The sequence below is a fragment of the Melopsittacus undulatus genome, chromosome 10 (assembly GCF_012275295.1).
Source record: "Melopsittacus undulatus isolate bMelUnd1 chromosome 10, bMelUnd1.mat.Z, whole genome shotgun sequence".
NCBI lineage: Eukaryota > Metazoa > Chordata > Aves > Psittaciformes > Psittaculidae > Melopsittacus > Melopsittacus undulatus.
Genome location: NC_047536.1, coordinates 28,634,416 through 28,657,038, shown reverse-complemented (window position 1 = coordinate 28,657,038; position 22,623 = coordinate 28,634,416). Strand labels below are relative to the sequence as shown.

At 45.4% G+C, this 22,623-nt stretch overlaps 1 protein-coding gene across 1 annotated transcript; it reads right to left on the bottom strand.

Annotated features, from left to right (window-relative positions):
- Positions 1-440: 440 nt before the first annotated feature.
- Positions 441-21,823, bottom strand: PEDS1 (plasmanylethanolamine desaturase 1). Its single transcript, XM_034067246.1, has 6 exons — positions 21,565-21,823; positions 18,243-18,362; positions 6,525-6,616; positions 4,895-5,039; positions 4,039-4,251; positions 441-1,599 (listed from the first exon to the last, which is right to left on the bottom strand). Exons 1-6 carry the CDS (start codon positions 21,815-21,817, stop codon positions 1,478-1,480), a joined length of 945 nt encoding a protein of 314 aa, XP_033923137.1. The 5' UTR covers positions 21,818-21,823; the 3' UTR covers positions 441-1,477.
- Positions 21,824-22,623: the final 800 nt, after the last annotated feature.

Genomic DNA, 22,623 nt, shown 5'->3' with positions numbered 1-22,623 from the left:
ATAACTCAAAAAACCTTAGTGTGCTCTTCAGGACCAGTTTGCATTCAACACAATTTACAACTAGGGAAGGCAAAGCAGTCTTAGATTTGACCATCTGTAAGTTTTCATTCAGGAAAGAATTCAACAAGATCCAAATGGCATTAACATGATAAAGTACCCATTGGATATTCTATGGGGAACTTCGCCCTCCCCAGTCCAGCAGTTACTCCTTAGCATCCGAAGCAGATTTAACTGCACTTTTTGAAAGGTGTTGAGGTCTGGCCTAATATAGTGTCAAGCTCTTAGATAGTTGACTAGCAATTGATCACTTCAGCCTAAAGAGGATGTAACAGGCTGCAAAGTGTTTTCGGTGGTTTGAATAGCGTGAAGCATTTTGCCACCAGTGACTGAGTTCTTGCACTAAGCACTGCCAACGCATGAATGAAGAACAGCAACAAGACTTAACAAACATGATTAGTATTATCCAACTGCTTTGTTATAAATATATTATATACATTCAAACATCACATTAAAATATTATTCCATTACACCAGAAGAGATTAAGGCTTTATATTATTTACAGAAACAAGCAAGCACCTTAAAAAAAAAAAAGAACAAAACACCAGTCATTGACAATTTCCCTTCTAACATTATGATTTGATACCTTGAGCTCTTGAATACAGCTATTTGCAATGTGCCCAATACTAGAACTATTTTAAACATTTATTGTCAGGGTAGGGAACACTTAACAGAAGACTCAGCAGCAATCACTCCGCATGAACAAACTTGAGCATGTGTCCTACTGGTGCCCTCCCTCTTCTCAGAGGCTTCGTAAGTTGAAGGCTTATGCAGAAACAGCTCAGTTCCACGTAGAGTAGAACAACTTTATTTTAAGGGAAACTGAAGACACTTGAGGATTCGTGGCCCACTGGTGGAGCAAGATTCCCAAAGGCTGTCCCACATTAGATCAATTCAATTCAACATAACAGAGCTGTAGGTTTATCGATCACTAAGTGCATTGAACAGTGATTATTTATAGGCTTCCATTAATTCTGACACACTGTTTTCATGCCGTGTACTTGGACTCAAACACACAGTGACACACTGCTGTCACCATTCTCCCTGTAGGTCTTAGGCAACAAGCTATTTTTGAAGTGTTAAATAATGTTGATACAACACATGTTTACTACGCCACCATGTACCAATGGAGTGACTGTCCTGCCTTCTGGCTTGCCCAATAGCCTTGTGAAACACAGTGATGAAGTACTTCCTAAGATGTAAGCAGACATGGCTGAACAGAAAGGTGCTCAGTAAGAGTAATCATCTCCATTTCAAGTATTGTTTTAAGAATTAGTTCATTTCGTTGCAGTCTGTTAGCACTTTTTAGTTTGTGCTTTAGAGTCTGTTATTTCTTTGCAGGTCTTGAATTTGGCTGATGGCTTTGTATTTAAAAAAAAACATTGGCAACAAGTTAAGGATTGCAGAAGGCTGGCAAAAGTTACTTGATTTTCTGAGCCCATTTCATGTCGTCAGCTCTTGGCTTCTCCCCGGTAACTGCTTGGATAATGATCTCCAAACACCTCCAGAATCTTATCTTCTCTAATGGATAGTTCAGCCAACCTAAGCGATTGCAAAGGAAAAAGAGGATTAGTTTCCCATAGCATCCAAAGTACAATGTCTTGCAATGCTTGTTTAATAACATTCTTCAAATTAAACAAGGTAGATGAGAGAGGAGCGCACTACTCTATGGCCACTGCAAACCTATCAGAAAAGAACCATCAAGTTGAATGAAGAAAGAGATTTTCCTACAACCAGGAAGAGATGGATGTATACAGGGTTATATTAGTTATTCCACACTTACAGAACTGTTCTGTAAGCAGATGTTATACTTTACTCCATGTACACTTCTCTTACCACAGTGAGCTAGAATTTCATGTTAGAGGGAAGAGCTGAAATGCAGGCTAGCGCAAGCAAGACAGAAACCCAGGAAAGCTGCTGCAGCCAGCTCTGTCAGCAGTGGGAAAAGAACTGTTCTTGCTGGTGATGTCTGGTGTATAGCTATTATGGGACAGAAATACTAAAGGCAGAACATTCAGGATATTCACTGCTGAAGATGTGTTTCTAGAGAGCTAGATTATTCCTAACCAGAGACAGCTACAGCTTTAACAATGTACCAAAACAGGAACTATCTTCAGCCACCTTCTGTAGTTGAAGATGCCCTTTCCCACCTCACCTGTGATCCTGCAGCTTCACTAACTCACTGTATACTGATGCCCCTCAGGAAGTCAGCCCATGCAAGTCTCATTAAACCCAGCCAGTAACCCTCAAGGAATGGATGACTCCTTCCTGGTGTCTAAAAATGGTAGTCAGCCTGAAAGCTTTAACACTGGGAATGCTAGAAAGCTCTGTTATCTGAACCCATCCCTGGCAATGATACAGTGGTAGACCTTTTTGTACACAGGTCAGCCCTGAAACCAAGTATACTCCTGGGACTTGGCTATCTACTCAAGTCAAGTCACTAACAAATGCCTTACAGTAACTAGTCATATTTCATTCAGTAAAGGCCCCTTTTAAATCATGTATTGATTGCATATTTCTGTTGCCCTCCTCATTTCTATCCTAGAAGAAAGAGAATTGGGGCTGCAGAAACACTTTGCTCGACTGGAAAATTGAAGCATACAATCTGCATGCTGTGCTATGTCAGCCTAGTATGGTATGAACACTTACAGAAAGCACAGAGTGAACATAAGCACATGCTTTTTTGGTTTTTAAATGAGAAATGAAAGCAACTAGCCTAAGACTGCTGATAATGGCCAGGCTTAAATATTCAGGATATAACAGGACTGAAAACAGCTCTTCAGGTGGCAAGGTTTTTGCCATCTGTCAAGTCATGCTTAACTGTACCATGTTTTTTACATGATATTCATAGAATCGTAGAATAGTTAGGATTGGAAAGGACCTCAAGATCATCCAGTTCCAACCCCCCTGCCATGGGCAGGGACATCTCACACTAAACCATATCACCCAAGGCTTCATCCAATCTAGTCTTGAACACCGCCAGGGATGGAGCATTCACAACCTCTCTGGGCAACCCATTCCAGTGCCTCACCACCCTTACAGTAAAGAATTTCTTCCTTATATCAAGTATAAACCTCTGCTGTTTAAGTTTCAACCCATTACCCCTTGTCCTATCACTACAGTCCCTAATGAAGAGTTCCTCCCCAGCATCCCTGTAGGCCCCCTTCAGATACTGGAAAGCTGCTATGAGGTCTCCATGCAGCCTTCTCTTCTCCAGGCTGAACAGCCCCAACTTTCTCAGCCTGTCTTCATATGGGAGGTGCTCCAGTTCCCTGATCATCCTCATGGCCCTCCTCTGGACTTGTTCTAACAGTACCATGTCCTTTTTATGTTGATTATATTCTCATCACAAGAATTAGATTTTTTTCCTAGCAGATTTCAAAACCATCAGAAACTGTGTGCTAAAGGCAATGACAGAATGAAGAATGTAAGTGCATAATTTCCAACTCCCCAGTTAACTTGATTCAGGACCATGCAACACTGGTGACTGAGTATACCTGCCCATACAATGGGCATAAAACCAAATATAGATGCAAGAGGAACCTAAAGGGCAATTTTTTGCAAGCTCTCACACTCCTATGCCCCAAATCAGAATGAATGAAGACTGAAAACGCTTAAGCCTTGTTTTAGAAATGAGCATTCAAGGTAAGCTGCACTTGCAGACAATGAGCAATTTTGAGGGAACGACAGCTTTAAGACTTTGATGAACAAAATCCATTACTAGCATGAGATTACCAAGGTACCATGCAGTTGGATCTCAGTACCACTAACTACCCTATCAGGCTGAAATTTACCTTTTAGTCAATCACAAACCTTCCCCCCCACATTTTTACGCAACAGAAAACTACAGTTTGCTAAGAGCACAATTTCACCATGTCATTTTGTAGGTACTTAATAGGCTGTCACTAAATTACATATTGCCAGGTAAAAGTTGCACAAGCCTACTAAAGAGAGGGTGCAGTATGAAGGAGGTGGCATTACCAGTTGTAATGCAGAAGTACGTCTCGTGTGGAGACACATGATGGATCCTGTGATGCTTCCGCGGCAGGATAATGTGCCAGTCCTGTAGGAATATGACCCAGCGTGGAAGACCAAAGTACGTGTGAGACCACTTGTGAATCTGGTTCGTCAGGGTTATGAAGATGATGAGTGCAAAGACGTAACACTCCCAAGGACACGTTTCATATAATGCCTCTGCAAAACAAAGATGTGTGTCTTTACCATTTATGAAAAGGTAAATTTCTACTAGGAGGATGCTGTCTTGCCCAGAGAGAGATGCCTGGCGCTGCAGGGACTACCAAAGGCCCCAACAAAGCTGCTTTGGCAGAAGTATCATGAGAGCCAGTAAGCCATAAGCAATTCCAGCATGTCACAAGACAGGCTGGTAAGCACCAGTGTCTGACAATGAGCCATAAACAAGAAGTTAAACTCTAAGTTTACCATCTATGAAATTACATTAATTCTTTAATTCTCCCACTTACAGTTTGCAAGTGTTTCTATAAAGAGGAAGCATTTTTACACACTTCAGAACAAGTTCCTCCATACACACACTTTGATCCCTCTTATAAAAATAATATGTACTATAACTTCTAATGCTTCCTTGCAAGACTTCAGCCACAGACTGTCTGTTGAGCCAGAGTATCTACCTGGCCCACCTTCTGGTTGCTCCATCAAGGAAAAAGAAGGTTTCCCTCTCTCCTCCCAGGAGCATCCTGCTTCCAAGAGCTATTACTTGGCCTCTTGCATTCATTGATTTCTCCTGGCTTCACACAGAGAAATGTTTATTTAAATACCAACACAAATGCTAAATGCACACAAGTCAGAAGTAAGAGCTTACCTGGGGAAAAAGAAACAAATTTGTATGCCATGTTTGCCAATGGGACCAGTGTCATAAAGCAGTTGTCTCCATTGGTCTCTATAAAATCGTGTCTGGTAATTGCTGTGGGGTCAATGTGATGTTCTCTAAAGGGTCTGATGAAAGCCTGAAAAACCAAATTGACAAACATGAAGCCATGGCTCAATAATGATCTTAGGAAGACAACTATTGAAACCTCCCCAACCTCACATACATTCAAATCTATGACAGTTTGAGTTCCCACCACAGAGCATGTAGGCAGAATTCAAACTTGTGTGATGACAACACATCAGATAATTTGATTTGCAAAGCAATTCAGTTCCCAGACCGAAATCCAGTTTTTCTTTGCTTTTCAGTTTTATTCTTCTTAGTTTTCACTTAAGACCTTTAGTCCGTAGATCTCAAACCCAAAGCATTAACATCCTAATTTCACATAAGCCTGTGACATTCACAAATATAAATCACTTGGTGAGCAGCACAAACCAATAAATCACTAAAAGAAGGTAAATTTAGTCTCATAATTTGTGAGATGGGCTAAAAGGACAGCATTAAAGGCAAGTTAGAGGACCAGACAAACCAACAGAGGTCAAACAGTCAAATATAAAACTCTTCCCCTAGGAGCAGAAATTGCATCTGAATAGACAGTCCCAGAGAAAACAGCAAATGCGATCAGTAGGACTGGGACAGGAAAACAAGTGCACTTATTTGCCTGTAACACACACATCATGTACAGCCTATGCAAAAGTGAACTCTTGTTTATTGAGTGCAGTCTCCTGCAGTCTTGGTCTTTGAACTACGGCCCAGAGATACAGGGACTCAAGGACTACCAAGTCTATTAAAGGTAAACAAGTACATGCCTAAACTCAGCAGTCTTAATTCCACTGTTCTAGTTCATGTATTTCTTAATAATTACAAGGAATATCATATACTTTCATACTTATATTGCACTGTGAGGAGTAATTAATGGTAGCTATAATGAAGTTAACCTTTAAGAAAGATTATTGCTTATTACAGAAGTCAGTGCACCTTCCACTAAGCACCTGGCATTTGTAGCTGCAGGGGTATAAATACATCTCAAATTTAAAACCTCAGTCATCACCATTGTAATGCTATTACCTTTACAACAGGGCCCAGTAGCACAGAAGCTGGAAAGGTTTCTTACTGGAGTGTCTTCCTGTTTTACAAGGCAGCTTTTAGAGGGTTTAGCAAGAGGAATAACCCTCATTTCTCTGTGTCTGTCAGCCTTTTGTAAGATCTACGTTAGTCTAGCCAGGTTTCCACACTCACTGTGACACAGGCCATTCCCACAGTACTTTGGGAAGGTCTGGGAACACTGGGATTGCAAAACTCTGTGCAAACCTTCAAGAATGTGATAAAATGGGCAGTGTCACCTTGCATGTGTCACTGAGGCCAAGTGCAAACGTGGCACTTCACCAGCAATACACCATGCCTTTCAGTGGAGGAGGGCTCTGGGGTGGGTGAGCTGGTTCCATTGGCAAGACTGCAAGAAACATCCAGCTTACACACACAGTCCAATGCAGCTGGGAACACTGGAAGTGTTTCAGAAAAGCATTTCATAACGTTTCCAAGCATAAGGATAAGAATCTCAAACCTTTCCAACTATGGGAAGCTCCACAGATCCCCACGTATCCGCTCCCCAGTGAAACAGTCCTGACAGAAAGTCAGCGGTAATAACTCCTGCAACTTGAACAGGGAGAGGGACAGTTAGATGTACACAGCAGTTTCACTGACACACACACATTTAATGCTTGGTTTATAAATTTACGTATTTAACTCTAATTTAGATATTTACAACCACAGGAGATCTACTCAATCTGACTAAATTTAAGGTCAGACCAACTAGGAAAAAAGAAGGTCAACAAGACACCATTTGGATGGTTATGGTGTTCATTAAATAGCAAGATTTTGTGTTTAGCCCATCTTCTACAGAAGAGCTTGACAAATCCTTACAATTGCTGGTATGGAGAACACCAGTTTTCCATCACATCTGAATCACATCTGCCCATCCTCCCTCTTCAATGCCATTTAACAGATTACCAGGCTGTTAAAGCTATCCCAGCAGATAACGTTATCTGCAGACCCATCCTTCCCAATGTTGGTCCCTTATGTCTGTAAATAAGCAGCATTGCACACTGATGGGTACAGGTAAGCACCAAGAAAGAAGCCATTCCTGGGTATAGTGATGCTATTTACAAAACAAGACTGGAACCTCAAACAGCTTCAAAACTGTGGCACCTGCAATGCTGGAGGCAAGGCCCCAGAAACCACACTGCCGAGTCTCTGTAAGGGACAGGGTGCACTTGTGGTATTTGCGTACCCAGTCAGATACATCACTAAACAGAGCTTGCTGCAACAAGATTTTTCTAGCTGCCAACTGCAGTAAGTTTAAAACCCTGGTCAAGTAAGGGTGATTTTTGGTTCATGCACGTAAAGCCCTATTTTTGCCTTCATGTTCTGGATAATCTACTCGAGTTCCTGGCTAATCCTGACATTAAAAGTAAGGACACAAGAGATGGCATTTGATCAGAACAGCTGTATATTTCCCAGTTAGTCACAGATGGTGTTTAACAGACACCTATCACTCTTCACCTGTAGAAGTCATCTGGCTTTCAGACTCGCAGTCCCTTCAGCAATGAAGTCTCCAGCACAGTCCGAGTTATTCCCCTGCATGAGCTCTGCTGCCAGGCTGTGCTTTGGAGGAAGCAAATTCAGAGAGGAAGAAGCTAAAAAGCTCCCTTGTTTATAACTGAGAAGCTGGAGGAATGTGGCTGACAGCGCAGTGACATGGCTATAGCAACACAGCAATGAGTGAGATACTGCCTCAGGACCTCTGTGCTTGAGGGATTTCAGGCTACCAGACCCTGCCCTTTACAGAACAGAGACAAGAGGTAGCAGTTCTAGCATCGTGCTCTGAGCAGGTCTAATGTTAGATTAGCCAGGTCTGGATGGAGTCCAGATTTGTTGAAGGATAAAGCAAACTAAGCTTCAGGATCATTTCTGCCCCCAGGGCCATCCCCTCAGGTGGTAAAAACATCAGAAAGATCTTCCTGTTTGTTTATTCTGAGATGGACCCTCCAGTGAACGTGCATCCAGTCATACCCAGTGATCCTCTGTGGAGCCAGCATTCAGGCTCTGACAGGGAAGGCAGGACACACGTTACCTGCAGCTCTGGTTAAAGGAATTCAGCAGAAGCATGACCCAGATTTCATAGTGGCTGCTGTGCCCTGTGCAAATTTACCTGGGAACCGAGTGTCTGATCCCAGTGAAAATCCCTCAAAATCACCCAAAGCTCATGCCAACTACAGCGCTCTGCACTGATCTTGCAGTTCACTGGTAAATGGGTCACAACAACAGAAATACAAAGACTGTGTGCTCAAAGCATAGTTTCAAAGCAGCTCAGTTAGCAATTCACAACTTTCAGTTGGTGCCCAGGGCAGAAGGCACAGTCACCATTGGCATTGGCAGTCCTCAGAGGAGCCTGTGGGTCCATGAAAAGCAGAGGAGTAGTCACAGGGCCAGGTCAGAGTGGCTGGAACCCAGCTCTTCAGTTTTTCCTCTGATATTTAGAATTGTAGAATAGCTTGGGTTGGAAAGGACCTCAAGATCATCCAGTTCCAACCCCCCTGCCACGGGCAGGGACACCTCACACTAAACCATGCCACACAAGGCTCCGTCCAACCTAGTCTTGAACACCACCAGGGATGGAACATTCACAACCTCTCTGGGCAACCCATTCCAGTGCCTCACCACCCTAACAGTAAAGAACTTCATCCTTATATCCAATCTAAACCTCTGCTGTTTAAGTTTCAACCCATTACCCCTTGTCCTATCACTACAGTCCCTAATGAAGAGTCCCTCCCCAGCATCCCTGTAGGCCCCCTTCAGATACTGGAAGGCTGCCATGAGATCTCCACGCAGCCTTCTCTTCTCCAGGCTGAAGAGCCCCAACTTTCTCAGCCTGTCTTTATACAGGAGGTGCTCCAGCCCCTGATCATCCTCGTGGCCTCCTCTGGACTTGTTCCAACAGTTCCATGCCCTTTTTATGTTGAGGACACCAGAACTGCACACAGTACTCCAAGTGAGGCCTCATGAGAGCAGGGGCAGGACCACCCCCTTGAACCTGCTGGTCACGCTCTTTTTGATGCAGCCCAGGATATGGTTGGACCTAATTTATCAAATTAGGGCTGTCTGCAGCACTCACCCATTGTAACAGAGTCTTTGCTCCCAAAACAGCAGGAGCTGCAAAACCAGAGGTGATGTGGGACCTTTATTTTTTGCTCTGCTGATTCTTCTTCTGCACTAACTCTTCCTCAGATGTCCATGAAGCTAGGAGGATTCCTGGCTTTCTCTTCCACTAGCCAGCACTTGTTTCCTCTATGTGTCTGAAGACTGTTCAAGGACTGCTTCTCATTTATAGCACTGAGGCTTTCTGATGGGCAGGGACCCCTTTTCCTGTTACGATGTTAAGCAAAACAATTCCAACTCACTTATAATCCAGCCCAAAAGTTAGTTACTGTGTACTGGTTCATGTTGCTTTGATGCCAATGCACCTTCTTACTCCCCCCTCCTTCACAGAAACTTAAAAGCAGCCTGAGATATGCCAGAAAATAAAACAAACATGCATCTTTCCCCACAAATCATACAACTTTTATTTACCCTGGTCAGGATCCAGACTGTGCCTGTCTTTCCTACTCCAGGAAGCTTAGGGCAGCTGCCTTGAGAGTCCAGCTTAATGAAGTTCTTGTGACATTGGCAGGATTGCTAAAGAGCAGGTAATTTTCAAAGCATGACAGAGGATGAGGTTGTTCTGTTACTATCAATCAAGTGTTCTTCATCTTCAGCACACAACCGTTACCTACAGTGCATGCAGCACAGCACACTTCAGATGTAGCCCTCCTTGTGGTTACCTTTTCCTTAGCTGATCCCTCACCTCTGCAGGCCTTCCCCTCACCTTTCATTTGCAAAAAGGGAGAAGAAATAGATTAGGATTAGTGTGGCATCTACTACCCCAAAAGGTTCTTTTCAAATTACAAATCAATCCCCACTGCTGAATCCATTATCCAGCTGGCCCAAACTCTTACATGCAGCCAGAGATACCCCATCCTCTATGTATCACTTCATTGTACTGAACATAACTCCTTTTTAAGCAGTAAATTCTATAGACTTTTTTGTTTCAGGGCACACACTTAAGCTACAGTGAGACAGGGTGGAACACAATAGCTTTTAGATCTGCACCTAGCAGCTGAAAGAGCAAACCGCCTTGATTCAGGAGGAAGATATCCAAACAACACTCCACTTTGCAACAACTAAAATACCATTCTTGCTGAGGTAATCACCCTATTAACCCTCATCCCCTCCAGCACACTGCATTATCAGAGCTTGAAATAACAGCAGGAAGATCAACAGAAAGAGAGGCAAAATACTGACAGTTCCATAGATATTCCGTGTGTTACTCCAATGCCAGCTGGTAGAAAGCTAAGAGGAAAGAATGAATGGTGCCTGAAGCAGTGCATTATACTAAAGCAGTATAGAAAAAACCTAACTACCAGAAACCTTTGTATTCAGCTGGACTGCAGAAGGCCTTGCTCACTCTGCAGCAGTTGTGTATGACAAGTTGTAATAAAAGAGACAGAACTGAACCAAAGGTTATATATATAGACATGACTAACATCATAACACTTTATTTGCATCCTGTCTCTGGACTCTGAAAGTACAGACAGCAATGTATTGAACTCAATACTCTCATATACCTAGCACTGTCTTTAGGTAAAAAGAGAAAACCAAGGCAGAGGTGTCCAGCTATTTCTCTAAGGTGGTATAAAAACTTGATGCTCTCTCATCAAGGTTGGGAGGGTGGCAAAATTCATGTTCAAGGCTGTCAGTCTGAAGAGTTTATTATAAAGTCAGAAAAAGCAGGATATTCACAGTTTGGATATCTATGAACTGCAAACCATGGATTCACACACACATGGGAAGCAAGACCACTAAAGCATTAGAGAAACACAGCTCTGTGCACATTAGTTTTACTCCAGCCTGCTGAGCAGTGGGATGGATGGCTTATAGCTGAAGAGGAAGTGAGCACTCAGAAGGCACAGAAGGGGAAGAAGGCATCGTGGTTAAGAAATGAGCTGCAGAATTTGCTCAGAACATCAGGATTTGGTTTGGATTTTAGGCTGCTGAATAAGGAAAGAAGAAAAAGGCCTGAGAGACAGGGAGACCACAGGTGTGCAAATTAACCTTAACCAGCAGCAGATGTTTTAAAGTAAGTGAACACATGACTGATGCACACATTTGCTAAATGGCCATTCTCTTCCAGCCACTTGTGATGCTTTGCATGGGTGAGCCTGCAGGCACAGCAGCACCATTGGGACACCACAGAGGGAGTGGGTGCCTCTGGTCTGAGTCAGGGGACATGCCAAAGCATGACTGTGGCACTCAGACACTCAAGTCACCTGCCAGGCCACGCTCAAAGGGCTCAAGGAGACACTACCCAAACACGCAGTCAACAAAGATGCCTTTGCTCCTGCTTGTGGTCTCTTCAGAAACAGGTAAAACATAGGGGCTTGTGTCACAGAGAAGCCCCCACTCCTCCTCTTCCTTGCTTACGTACCAAACTGAGGATTGCAACCTGCAGCCTCAATAAGGAGCCTCTCTCATGAACCAGTCCCATACCACTTCCTGCAACCCAGCTGCTCCCAGTGCGAGCAAAGGAAGCCACACCAAGTGGGACATTTGAACACCTCGTGCCTCCAGAGACAGAACTGTTTTGCATGTTCTGCAGCAGCAGGCTGTAACTTCACCAAAACAGTACAGAGCCAAGTGTAAGCCTGGCTTTGCACAGACAGAATTCTCACATTGTAGCCCAGAAGCCTTGCAATAGAGCATATAAGGTTTCATGTTCAGTGTAAGGACTCAGTTAAGAGTCTCTGGAGGGGAAAAAAACCCAGCATAAGATGTTATTAAATAACTTGATGCTATTGTGCAACATCATTGAGGTACAGTCATTTGTAATCAGTGACTGTACAAACCAGTTGAATGTTACAGCACTGAAGAGCCTGAGGAGTGGCCAATTCCACAGCAGAAAGGTTGGTTTTCTAAATAATCAATATGCTAAAGCAACATTGCTTTGCTACTTATATACTTATAAAAATAAAATGCCTTCGTCATCTGCATTTCACATTTAGTGGCTTTCAGCACAGAAAAGGCAGGGCTTGATACTGTGGCAAGTTATGAGGCAAAGGAAATCCCATTTCAAGAAGTATAAAGTGTAGCATCTTAAAAGCAAAAGAGAAGAGTTAATTGTTTCTGCTTTTTAAAGCAGAGAAACATTCAGTCAAAACTGGACCTACCAGTGCAAGGAAGCAGAGAACACAGCTGAGCTATGAAATAAAAGGGCCTGAATATATTATTATATGCATTAGAGTATAATTGGGTCTTCAAATAAGCCATGTCTATAATACATGTGCTCCAGAGATGGGAAAGGTCAGTCCTGAGTTGCACATGCATATTTTGCAAGATTGGCACGCTACTGATATAGCAGACATTCCTTCTCCTTCCACTGGATACTCCAGTTACCCCCTGCTATGGGAAAGCCATACAATCCACTGCCTCCCAGCAACGCCTCCCAAGAACCAGGCACACCTCTCATAGCTCTTGCCTCGCCCCTAACTGCAACAGACCTGAACACCAGCCTCAGGGCAGAAACCACACAGCTTCTAATACTGCCAGAAGCCTCCAGAAAAGCACATCCGCAGGGAATCAGGGTACCAGCTCCCCTGGAGGCACACACCAGCAGATCGTAAAGCATGACTTGCCTAAGAATCACTACCTGATAAACTTAATGACAGGAGCCACATTTTATGTTCATGTCCTTAATCATAGCCTGTTGACCCAAAGCAAGCCCAAAGCAGCTACTTCTTCAGCTGATGGAGTGCTGGGCAAGCACCCATCGTATTTAAATGACCAAATCTTGACAGCTTTACCTAGGCCTCAGGTTCTTGCACAAAAAGTACCATTGTGCCTATTTCTTTTCCCTGGAAATGCATTACTAGAAAAAGCAATTAATCCCTTTCTTCTGGATGGCTTAAGAGAACAGAAAGCAATGGATACTGAATGAAACCCTGGAGCACGTTTTCCCTCACTGAAAGCCCCCATACTTTGATTAGTACAACTGATCAAACTGACCTATTCACCATTGCAAACACCCCCAGGAATCCTTCATGGTGAGCTTGGCTCCCAGCAGCACCAGGAGCTCTGTGCAGTCAGGTTGGCACCCACAGACCTGAGCATTTGCCTGGCGCAGGACATAAGCATCCATAATCTCTCACCAAAGCGGATCATTCTGTCACCACTCACTCTAACCCACTCCATCAGGGCAGCACTCCAACATGGGTTCATGTTCTGAAGTGCATGAGGCACTATTCCAAGTAAACCATGGCCACTAAGACCTATATTAAACCAAAGTCCCCTGCAACTTTAAGAGAGCCCCAGACAGCTCAGCAAGCACACAGAGCTGTCTTTGTCCCAGTCCTGCTGCTGACATAAGGAGCAAAAGCACATCCACTGTGCACACAGGGGGGAAAGCACAGATAGAGCCATGTCACCAGCTTCCCCCTGCTCCCAGGTTAAACCATCTCCATCAGGGAGAAGGGCTCATCTCTCCCCATCAAAGGTATGGCTTCCATCCACCCTGCCCCAGAACTCTGCTGGCACAATGGAGAAGTTCATCCCCTAAACCAGGTTACACAAATAGATAACTGGTGTCAACATCACCCAGCAGGGTGCAAACCATGTACTCCATAATTAAACTGCCAAGACCAACAGCCAGCATCTACTGGTGCCAGAAAGGCTATAGCCCAAGTTAACACACACAGCACTACAGAAGCCATCAGTAGATGATGATGGTTGGATGGGGCTTGGAGCAACCTGTTCTAGTGGAAGGTGTCCCTGCCTGTGACAGCAGATTGGAAGCGGATGAGCTTTAAGGTGCCTTCCAACCCAAACCATTCTGCGCTTCTGTGACATTACACAAATTGTGTCAGGACAGTGCAATTGTTACTTGTGCAATGCAACATTCACTCAAAGTATCCACCTTTAAGAGATAATAGGGTTTAGGATGGAAAACACAAAGTTACCAACAGATAAGAAGTAACTGACAATTGCTTCAGGGAGTGGGTGAGACAGCCCGTGACAAAGATTTGTTTACTTGAATCAACGCTGAGTTCAAAGATGATTTTCCTTTGTTAACGGAGGGTTTCCCTGGTGTCATTTCAAGGACCTTTTAAATCAAGATTCCAAGTGGAAACTCATTTTAATGCACAAATCCAAAGCGAAGTGACATCGCCACAGCAGGATGTTGATGCAGGGGCACACCAGTGCACTTCGTAAAGCACTGATAGTCTCTAGAGCGTGTTTACTCCAACGTGTGCCAGACCTTTCATATGCATTACACACTCATCACTTGGCTCTGCAATGCAGGTAACCAAGTGCAGCTCTGCAGAGCTGCTCAGGCTTGAAACAAAAAGGTTCTGGGCCTTGATCAGAACAAGTTTCTATTTTGAAAGTGAACCAAGTGATTACTTCCTGCTCCAGCCAAACCACAGCATCTGCTGTACTGAAACATGTACCTCTAAGGGGCTTAGGAAAAACCAGTTCCCCATCTCTCAAGTGATCATTAATTGTATCTTGTGTTGTGTGTGTCACAAGATGCTTCTACAGAGATCTGCCCTACTTGGAGCAGTTCTTAGGAATATAAAGAGATTACAACACAAACTTAATAAATTGATAAGACTGCAATAAACAGGATCTATTAAGAATAAACGTGGCTGCAGATAAAAGTCAGATGCTGGAAACAAGTCACCCAACCTGGAAAAAAGGCTTTAAAACCCTGTAACATGACATGAGGAGGGAGGGAAAAATGAAAACCAGAATCCATGGTGAGACTTGCCAAACTTTTTATCGAGATGCTATTAATACAACACATACACAAATTATATATATATACATATATATATATACATGTTCACACACAGCTCATGTATATTGAATACTGATGGACACCACAAAGTCACCTAAGGGTGTAAGGGATTTCAGACCTAATCTTACATGTTCTGGCAAGGCTTTTCTGCTTATCACAAAGTGACACCTAGGCCAGCCTTGTCCTCAGCACTGCTGAGCTGCTCTTCCAGGGGCAGGAGCTGCTCTGGGTCTGCAGCACTGCCAGGATGCTATCCTGCTGCAGTTGGACTGTTCGGATATTAACCCTCAATCACATCAGCTTTCCTACCTGAGGCTGCCCTGGCATTCACTGTGTGCATGTGTGTGCAAATACGGTAGCACATTCAAATCTACATCATTATCAGCTTGCATGAAAAGGAGATTTTTCATAGCTTCTGAGCAGCAGAAGATACTCAGAATAGGGCACAACTGGAGTTAACACAAACAACAGAATATATCCACCCTCTGCCCACTTTCTTTTCTCTCTTTTCTTTTTGACAGCAGGGAGGGGAAGGGAATTGTCTTCCAGAGATAAGAGGCTCACATGCCTCTTCCTTTCCAGCAAGATCATCTTTAGTCAGCACAAAACAACCGAGTTCAAAAGCTATTCTAAACCAACGCCATAAAGTTCTCTCCTCGCAGCCCCAGTGCCCGCAGGTGATTCAGCACAGCAAATGACAGAGCGCCACGTTGAGAGCATTTCTCAGCAGCCTGCTCACATCACATAAGGAAGTAAGTGTTTTCAGACTGCCAGTAAGAGGAGGATCAGATCTTTCTGTCCTAGGAGTTTATAGATATTTACAGCATTACCTATGCTACAGCTACGCCTTTAAAGGCATGAAAAAAAGAAACTATAACACAGACCTTAACCATAGAGACAGGGTTTACATAAGGTGAAGTGATGCAGAAGGTTCAAGCTACTCGCTATTTCTTAAAACAAAGCACACAGTTACATAAGAGTACACAAAGAGTCCCAGCAGCACATCCCAACGCACAGGTCTGTGCAGATCAGACCCAGCCCACTGGATCACCAATCACTTTCGGATTCCTGCACACGATCTAGAGCCGTGTCTTTATTAGAGGAATGTTTAATTTGCCATCTCAACTCAAAGGTCAACATTCCAGTCTAAGCTTCATGAAAGCTCTCAATGGGAAAACATTTGACCATGTCTGTAACTCAATGCTACTTATCTCACCCACAGCACTGCCTTGCAATACATAGGAATTGGGGCATCTACAGAGACGAGTTTCACAAAACTCAATTCATAGGGATAATTAGGCTGTATTACAGACTCCTTCACACTTTACCTGGAGAAATGATGGACTGAAGACAGCACAACAAGATAGCATGGAGCAGTTATTATTTTATTGAACTCAATTTTGTATATGCTATCAGTTATTTCCACACTGTTTACACAGAATCCAGATTCTGCTGTTTTAATCATTCACTGCTACTTAAATAATATTATCAGTGAATTGGCTGCTTTATCAGTTAAACTGGTAACCAGGATATCAGAGAACTCAAGCTTTTATCAATATTAGCATTGAGATCAAAGCCAGCTGCAAACAGATTGCACTACAGGTGAAGCATCATTATTGCTTGTCTACACTTGACATCATTATGGAGCAGTTCTCATGCCACGCTCTTCTCCATTCCTCCCAACACCTCCACCTCATCAGCTGAGAGTGGGCAAGATGAAATTAGGCCAAGCGAGCTGGTGTGATTTGTAGTGGATGTCTCTGCTCTCCCTCAGCCCCAACAGAAAGCAATGTTGAAAGAGGTGTCAGGAATTACCTCTTCCCAGCTTTGGCAGAAATTCACAGCATCTATCATGTATCCCTCTTTGAACCTGCTGCTGTGTTTTGTTGGTGCTTGGTTGGTTTTTTTATACATATAATTGTCAACAAGTGCCATTCTCTTCTAAAACATGCAATAATTCACACAGTTTATAGGCAAGTTACTTTTATTACTAAGTGAGGAAGCTGAACACCTGTAGCTAGCTTATGTGGTGTCCTGATGAATGACACCGTTTGGTCTTCTTTCAGTTAACTGGGAAATCATATTAAAATATATAAACCTTTATACACACCCAACAGGAGTTGCTAACACTGCATTTAACATTCAGCACAAGTACAGCAGAGGACTGCTGAAACGCTTAGTTACTAGTCTCTTCCCTCCCTCATCCCATATTAGACTCTAACCAGAAAGTTATGAGAGGTATGCACTGCAGAGATGGCTCTTCCGATTCCTAAATTTAATCCTCTTTCCTTTCCCCATATCACCTCCCATACGCACACAACCACACAGTCACCAGGAACATTTGCTGCCCAGAAAATGCCAACAAACTGAGCAAGCCAAGCTGCCCACCTACTGCAGCTCAGCCTGCTCCACTGCCCTCTCTTTTGCCTGCTCCCAAGAAAGCTTCTGTGCCACAGCATTTCAACACCATCCCAGTAACATAGGGCTCATGTAAACACTGACACTTTCGGCTCCAAGTGTTAAGCAACATTCAGATTGTATGTAGGTTTAGGCTTTGAATGATGTAATGAATGTTGTGGAGTCCCTCTTCACACCCAGGTTATTCAAAGACAAGGTTTTCCTTCAGCTAATTCCATGCAGTTCCTCATTCTATCAGTAAAGGTGCACAGCATCATACTAGAATTCTTTACTAGTTCTTCCTCTCCATCTTTCCAGATGAAATCACCAACTCACACCGCACCTACACCAGCTATCTCTGTACTGACAACTTAAATACTTCTACACATCTAAGGCTGAGGTACAATACTGCACTTGCTTGCCTACGCTCCCAATCAAATGGAGTAATAAGAGACCAAGAGTTCCTTTTACTGCCACAAAAAAGCTGCATTCAGGACAAAGGCCAAACTTCATGTTTCAGTGTGAAATCACAACACTCCCACTTACTCATTTTTAGTTCTCCACCTCCAGAAATAACTTGGCTTTTGGTCTCTGGGAAGTTCTTGAGAGTATTTTTGTCAACCAATGTATTTTGTTTCCAGCTGTGACAGTCGTGAGGGCTTTTCCCCTCTCAGCTGTCCTCACACTTGCAGTGACTACACAAGAACACTGCATTGCAGTAGCTATGCTAAAAACTTCATCTTTGAGATATAAGAAGCCACTGAAAAAGAGAAAGCTCTAGAAACTTCTGCAGATGGCCTCCGTTTCAGAGGCAGTGCAATTGCACGCACAGGAGCGTCCATGTCCCTTTCAACAGCAAGTCAAGCCTAAAAGATCACACACTTGTTTCCAGCATTACAACAGTCTTGTTCATGGCAGTGAGGGGCTCCTACTTACAGATTCCAACAATCACTGAGGGCATGTGTTCCAGGCGCAAGTAGAAGAGAAGATTGTAAAAATTGAAGCAGATGAGGGAGAAGCACAGGATGACCGAGATCCACTCCTGCAGCCTCTTTCCTGTTGAGGAAAAAAGGAGAAAAGGCTTGTTTTAGTTTATCTGAGAGGACATTTTTGACATCTGCGATAATACGGGCATTCCCCTGCCTGGATGACTGACTCCATTTGTCTGACAGGGAACCGATACAGCAACTTACTTATCCACAGGAGGTGTGCATATTTTGTTGTGATATTCTTCTTCCTCCAGTCACTACTAACCCCTTCCCTGTGCCCTTGTCCAAATAACAGGGACAAATCAGACATCATCTGACATTGTCCTAGTTTCCTTCCCCCTGCGGTTGCTGGCATTATGTTCCTCCACATCACATCCTTTTTCAAATCTCCATTTCATTCAATATTCAGTGTTGCTGGGATGGCTGAATATGGGAACAAATTCCTGGCTTCAGATGCCCTGTAGTTAAGTCATCTCATGATTTGCAATATTTAGAATCTCAGCGCTTGTAAATAAAGCTGTGGTGCTTGCAGGAAAAAGCATCATCTTGTATTCTGCTGACCCTAGAACTGCTTTGCTGACATTTGAGTTATACTTCCAAAGCTTGCTCAACTCCTGCAGCCTTGTCTTTGCCTTCCCGTTCCCAGGCAGAAGCCTATGACCTCTCAACCATTGCAAGAGGAGAGGAGACAGAAAAAGCAAAGAGAAAGATCTGGCAATCATTCTCTCTTGTACCTTGCTGTACAAGTACCTGAACTACACTACAGTATCTGAACAATCCCCTCATTTATTTTCTATTAAAAGAGACATTTCAGAGTATGGTAACACTTTGAACATTCAGATTAGCAGCAGAAAGCTTCTGCCTGTCAATCACTGCTAGAGCCTCAGAAGGCACTGATGCCGAGAGCAAGAGAATACTCAGTATGAGACCCACGTGGATTAAGTCATCAGAAACAGACCTTTAATGCCTAAATCCAAGATGATCTGAGCCACCACCTTGGCCCAGCAGGGCCCTGGCTGTAGTTAACTCGACATGCTCAACTGCCCTTGCCCGGGGCCTTCCAGAGCAGTTTAACCCCGCTGACCATTCCCACCCTCTCCTGCAGCCTTATACACTTTGTACCACTCCAGTTTGAGGCACAGCAACATGCAGGGGAGCAGTCAGTAAGGACTATGTGCAAGGTGCACATCCTCTCACAGGCGCAGAGGCACACTCACATGTCTGGCATGCGTTCAGGACAGGAGCTTCTTTCCTACTACTCCACTACACTGACCTACTGCCTGATCAAATTTCTCCTCCTAAATGCTAAATCAAGTCCCTCTTCTCAACTATCTCGTGCAGTGGAAAGGAAGCTAGGAACACTGAAGGAGGATCAGTGCTCTCTTCAATGTGCCTACAATGCAACTTCTGAAGCAGTGTGAACAAAGACCTTTAGAGGCCATAAGTGTACAAACCAACACCCTCTGCAGGAACAGAGGATCCTAAAATTAAATTAAGACACAAGAACAAGCATACTTCCAGGCAGCATTGGGTGACAATGTGGGAACTATAAAGAGATCCCTGGGGTAATGAAAGCAAGAGTTAATTAATGCTCCCTGCAATAGGAAACCACACCCTGATTAGGGGAGCGAAGTGGGTAGATCCTCACGGAACAATTAGCTGACTGTGGGGAAACATTCGCTCCTTACTAGCAGGTCCCAGAAGTTCAGTCTGTGCAAACAGCTCTGTACTCTGAACATGGGATCCCAAGGTGCCTGTCTGGAGATACATAAGTCCAGAAAGGCAGGCCCAGCTCTGGACAGACTGGGAAGGTGAATCGGCCAAAGGAGCAGAGTCCGCACCAACAACTTGTGCTTGGATCATGGGTAATGGTTTGTGTTGGAAAAGACCTTAAAGCTCACCCAGTCCCAAACCCCTGCATGGGCAGGGACACCTTCCACTGGAGCAGGTTGCTCCAAGCCCCATCCAACCTGGCCTTGAACATTGCCAGGGATGCTCTCAAGTTTAAAAGTACACCCCAGCTGAAGGAATAAGGTGACAAAGGCACTAAGTACATGCTTAAAGAAATAGCGGAAATACTGCAGAGTCATATTCACTCTGCACAATTATATGTAATCCCTGCTCTTAAGACTTCCTGCTCAGTAGTTCAACGTCATGTGCTTCCACCGTAACACATATTCTGACATTGTTTATGTAAGTTATTTATGTAATACCAGAAAGAAATGCACATCTAATCTACCAGCACAGCTCACTGCTGATGAGTATTGCTATACACATGCTGCTCCACAGACTTCTCAGGAACTTACGTCCACAGCTGAAGATAAGAGCAGCAAGTTGCTTAGGAAAGAAAATCTTACCCTCATGAGCAAGAGCACAGTGCAGTTGTAAAGCTGGTGTTTGCTTGTGTGTAAAGCACAGGAGCTGGTCACCGCCTGGATCAGAGCTGTGCCTCTAGACCAGCTAAAGGACATCACACACCACTTTCTTTCACGGCAAGAAAGAGGTGACCTACGCCAGATGCAATGGGCACACTTGCCCTAAATATTCTGGAAAACTGGCAAACTAATGGATGCCTTTGTTTCCTTACCATTACTTGCCTCTGTGCAAGTAAGAACGCCTGCTTTTCCAATAATGGCCTTGAACACGCAAGCCAAGGTGTTCAGCTGACCTGCTGGAAACCACAAGATGAAGAAAACTTATCTTCCCTTTCCCAATCCTTCACCAGGGAATGAATGACAGGAATACCTGGCATCACTCACACCGAGCTAAAGACAACAACATATTCCATTATAAGGAGTTTGCTGTTATTCCAAGGCATAATCACAGAGCTGCAGCTGCTGACAAACAGCAAGCCTCAGCAAGACAAGGCCAAACCAAAGCCTCAAACATCCCCCACCCAGTTCTGAGGTGCCAGGAGTGAGTATCTCAAGTAGTCACCAAGCATCCTGAAATGAAAGCTCCTGTTACTGCGGCCAGCACGCGAGCTCGCACGTCTGCGTTCAGACCAGAGCTGAAGGCTGTGTGAGCATTTAAAGGGCAGAGCACTCACTGTGAGCAGGTTCTCGTTAGAGACCCCCACCACGGCAGCGCTGCCCCTTCCCAGCCCTGCTTGAACCGGCCGCGCTCGCCCGCCCTGCGCACGCCACCAGCGTGCAGCACCGCTAACCCGGGGCTCCCCGCAGCCGCACCGGCATGGGCCGGGGGGAGCCGGGCCCGAGGGGAGTCCCGCGGGGTCCCCTTCCCCGGGGTCCCGCCTCCGCCGCCCTCACCTGGGGAGTAGAGCTCGGCCAGCTCTCGGGCCCCGGCGTGCTGCGCGCCCCACCGCCGGCTGCCGCCCTCGGGCTCTTCCGCGGCCTCCGCCGGCGGCCCCGCCGCCTCCGCGCGGACGCTGTCGGCGGCGCCGGCGCTCGCCATGGCCCGGCCCCGCGGCGGCTGCGGCTCCTGGAGGCCGGCGGGCGGCGGCGGGCGGAGCCCAGGCCCCGGCGAGGCGCCCGGCGGCAGCGCTGCGGCCCGCGGCAGCATCGGGAAATGGGGCCGCGCCGCTGCGGGAGCGGGGAGGGGGGGGACGGACGGGCGCGGCTAGCCCCGCCCCTGCACCGCCTCCCGCCTATCGCCGGCGCCACCGCCCTGCCGCCGGGCCAATGGCAGCGCCGCCCCACGCGGAGGAGCCAATGGCGTGGCGGCAGGGTTCGGCCGCGCATCTGGAGGCGCTCCGCCCCGCCCCGCGGGCCGCAGCTGGCTGTGGGCGGGGCGGTCTCGGCAGCGCCCTCCCGCGCTGCACCCCCTGCCCGTGCCTTGCGCGCCCCCTGGCGGCGCGGCTGCCCCGGGGCTGCGGGAGCCCCGGCGGTCACAGCGGCAGCCCCGTAGGGTGCCGGTGCAGCGCGGCCTTCGCTGGGATCCAGCGGTCCCTTGCCCACCGGTGGCCCCAAAGAAACACACCCCAGGGTGGGAGAGAAAGCCCCACACGGTGTCCCAGTACCAGTCTATGAACATGATTTCTGCGACACACTTACCTGGATACCAGATAAAATGGCACTAAAATAACAAGTGTTCCAAATAATTACAGAGATTTCACTTAAACATTTAAAATGGATCCATTTGCAGTGCGTGAAATACTAAACCAGGTGTCTGATTGATCACAGAATCATAGAACCATGGAATGGTTTGGGTTGGAAGGGACCTTAATGCTCATCCAGTTCCAACCCTCTGCCATGGGCAGGGACACCTTCCACTAGAGCAGGTTGCTCCAAGCCCCGTCCAACCTGGCCTTGAACACTGCTAGGGATGTGGCAGCCACAGCTTCTCTGGGCACCCTGTGCCAGCGCCTC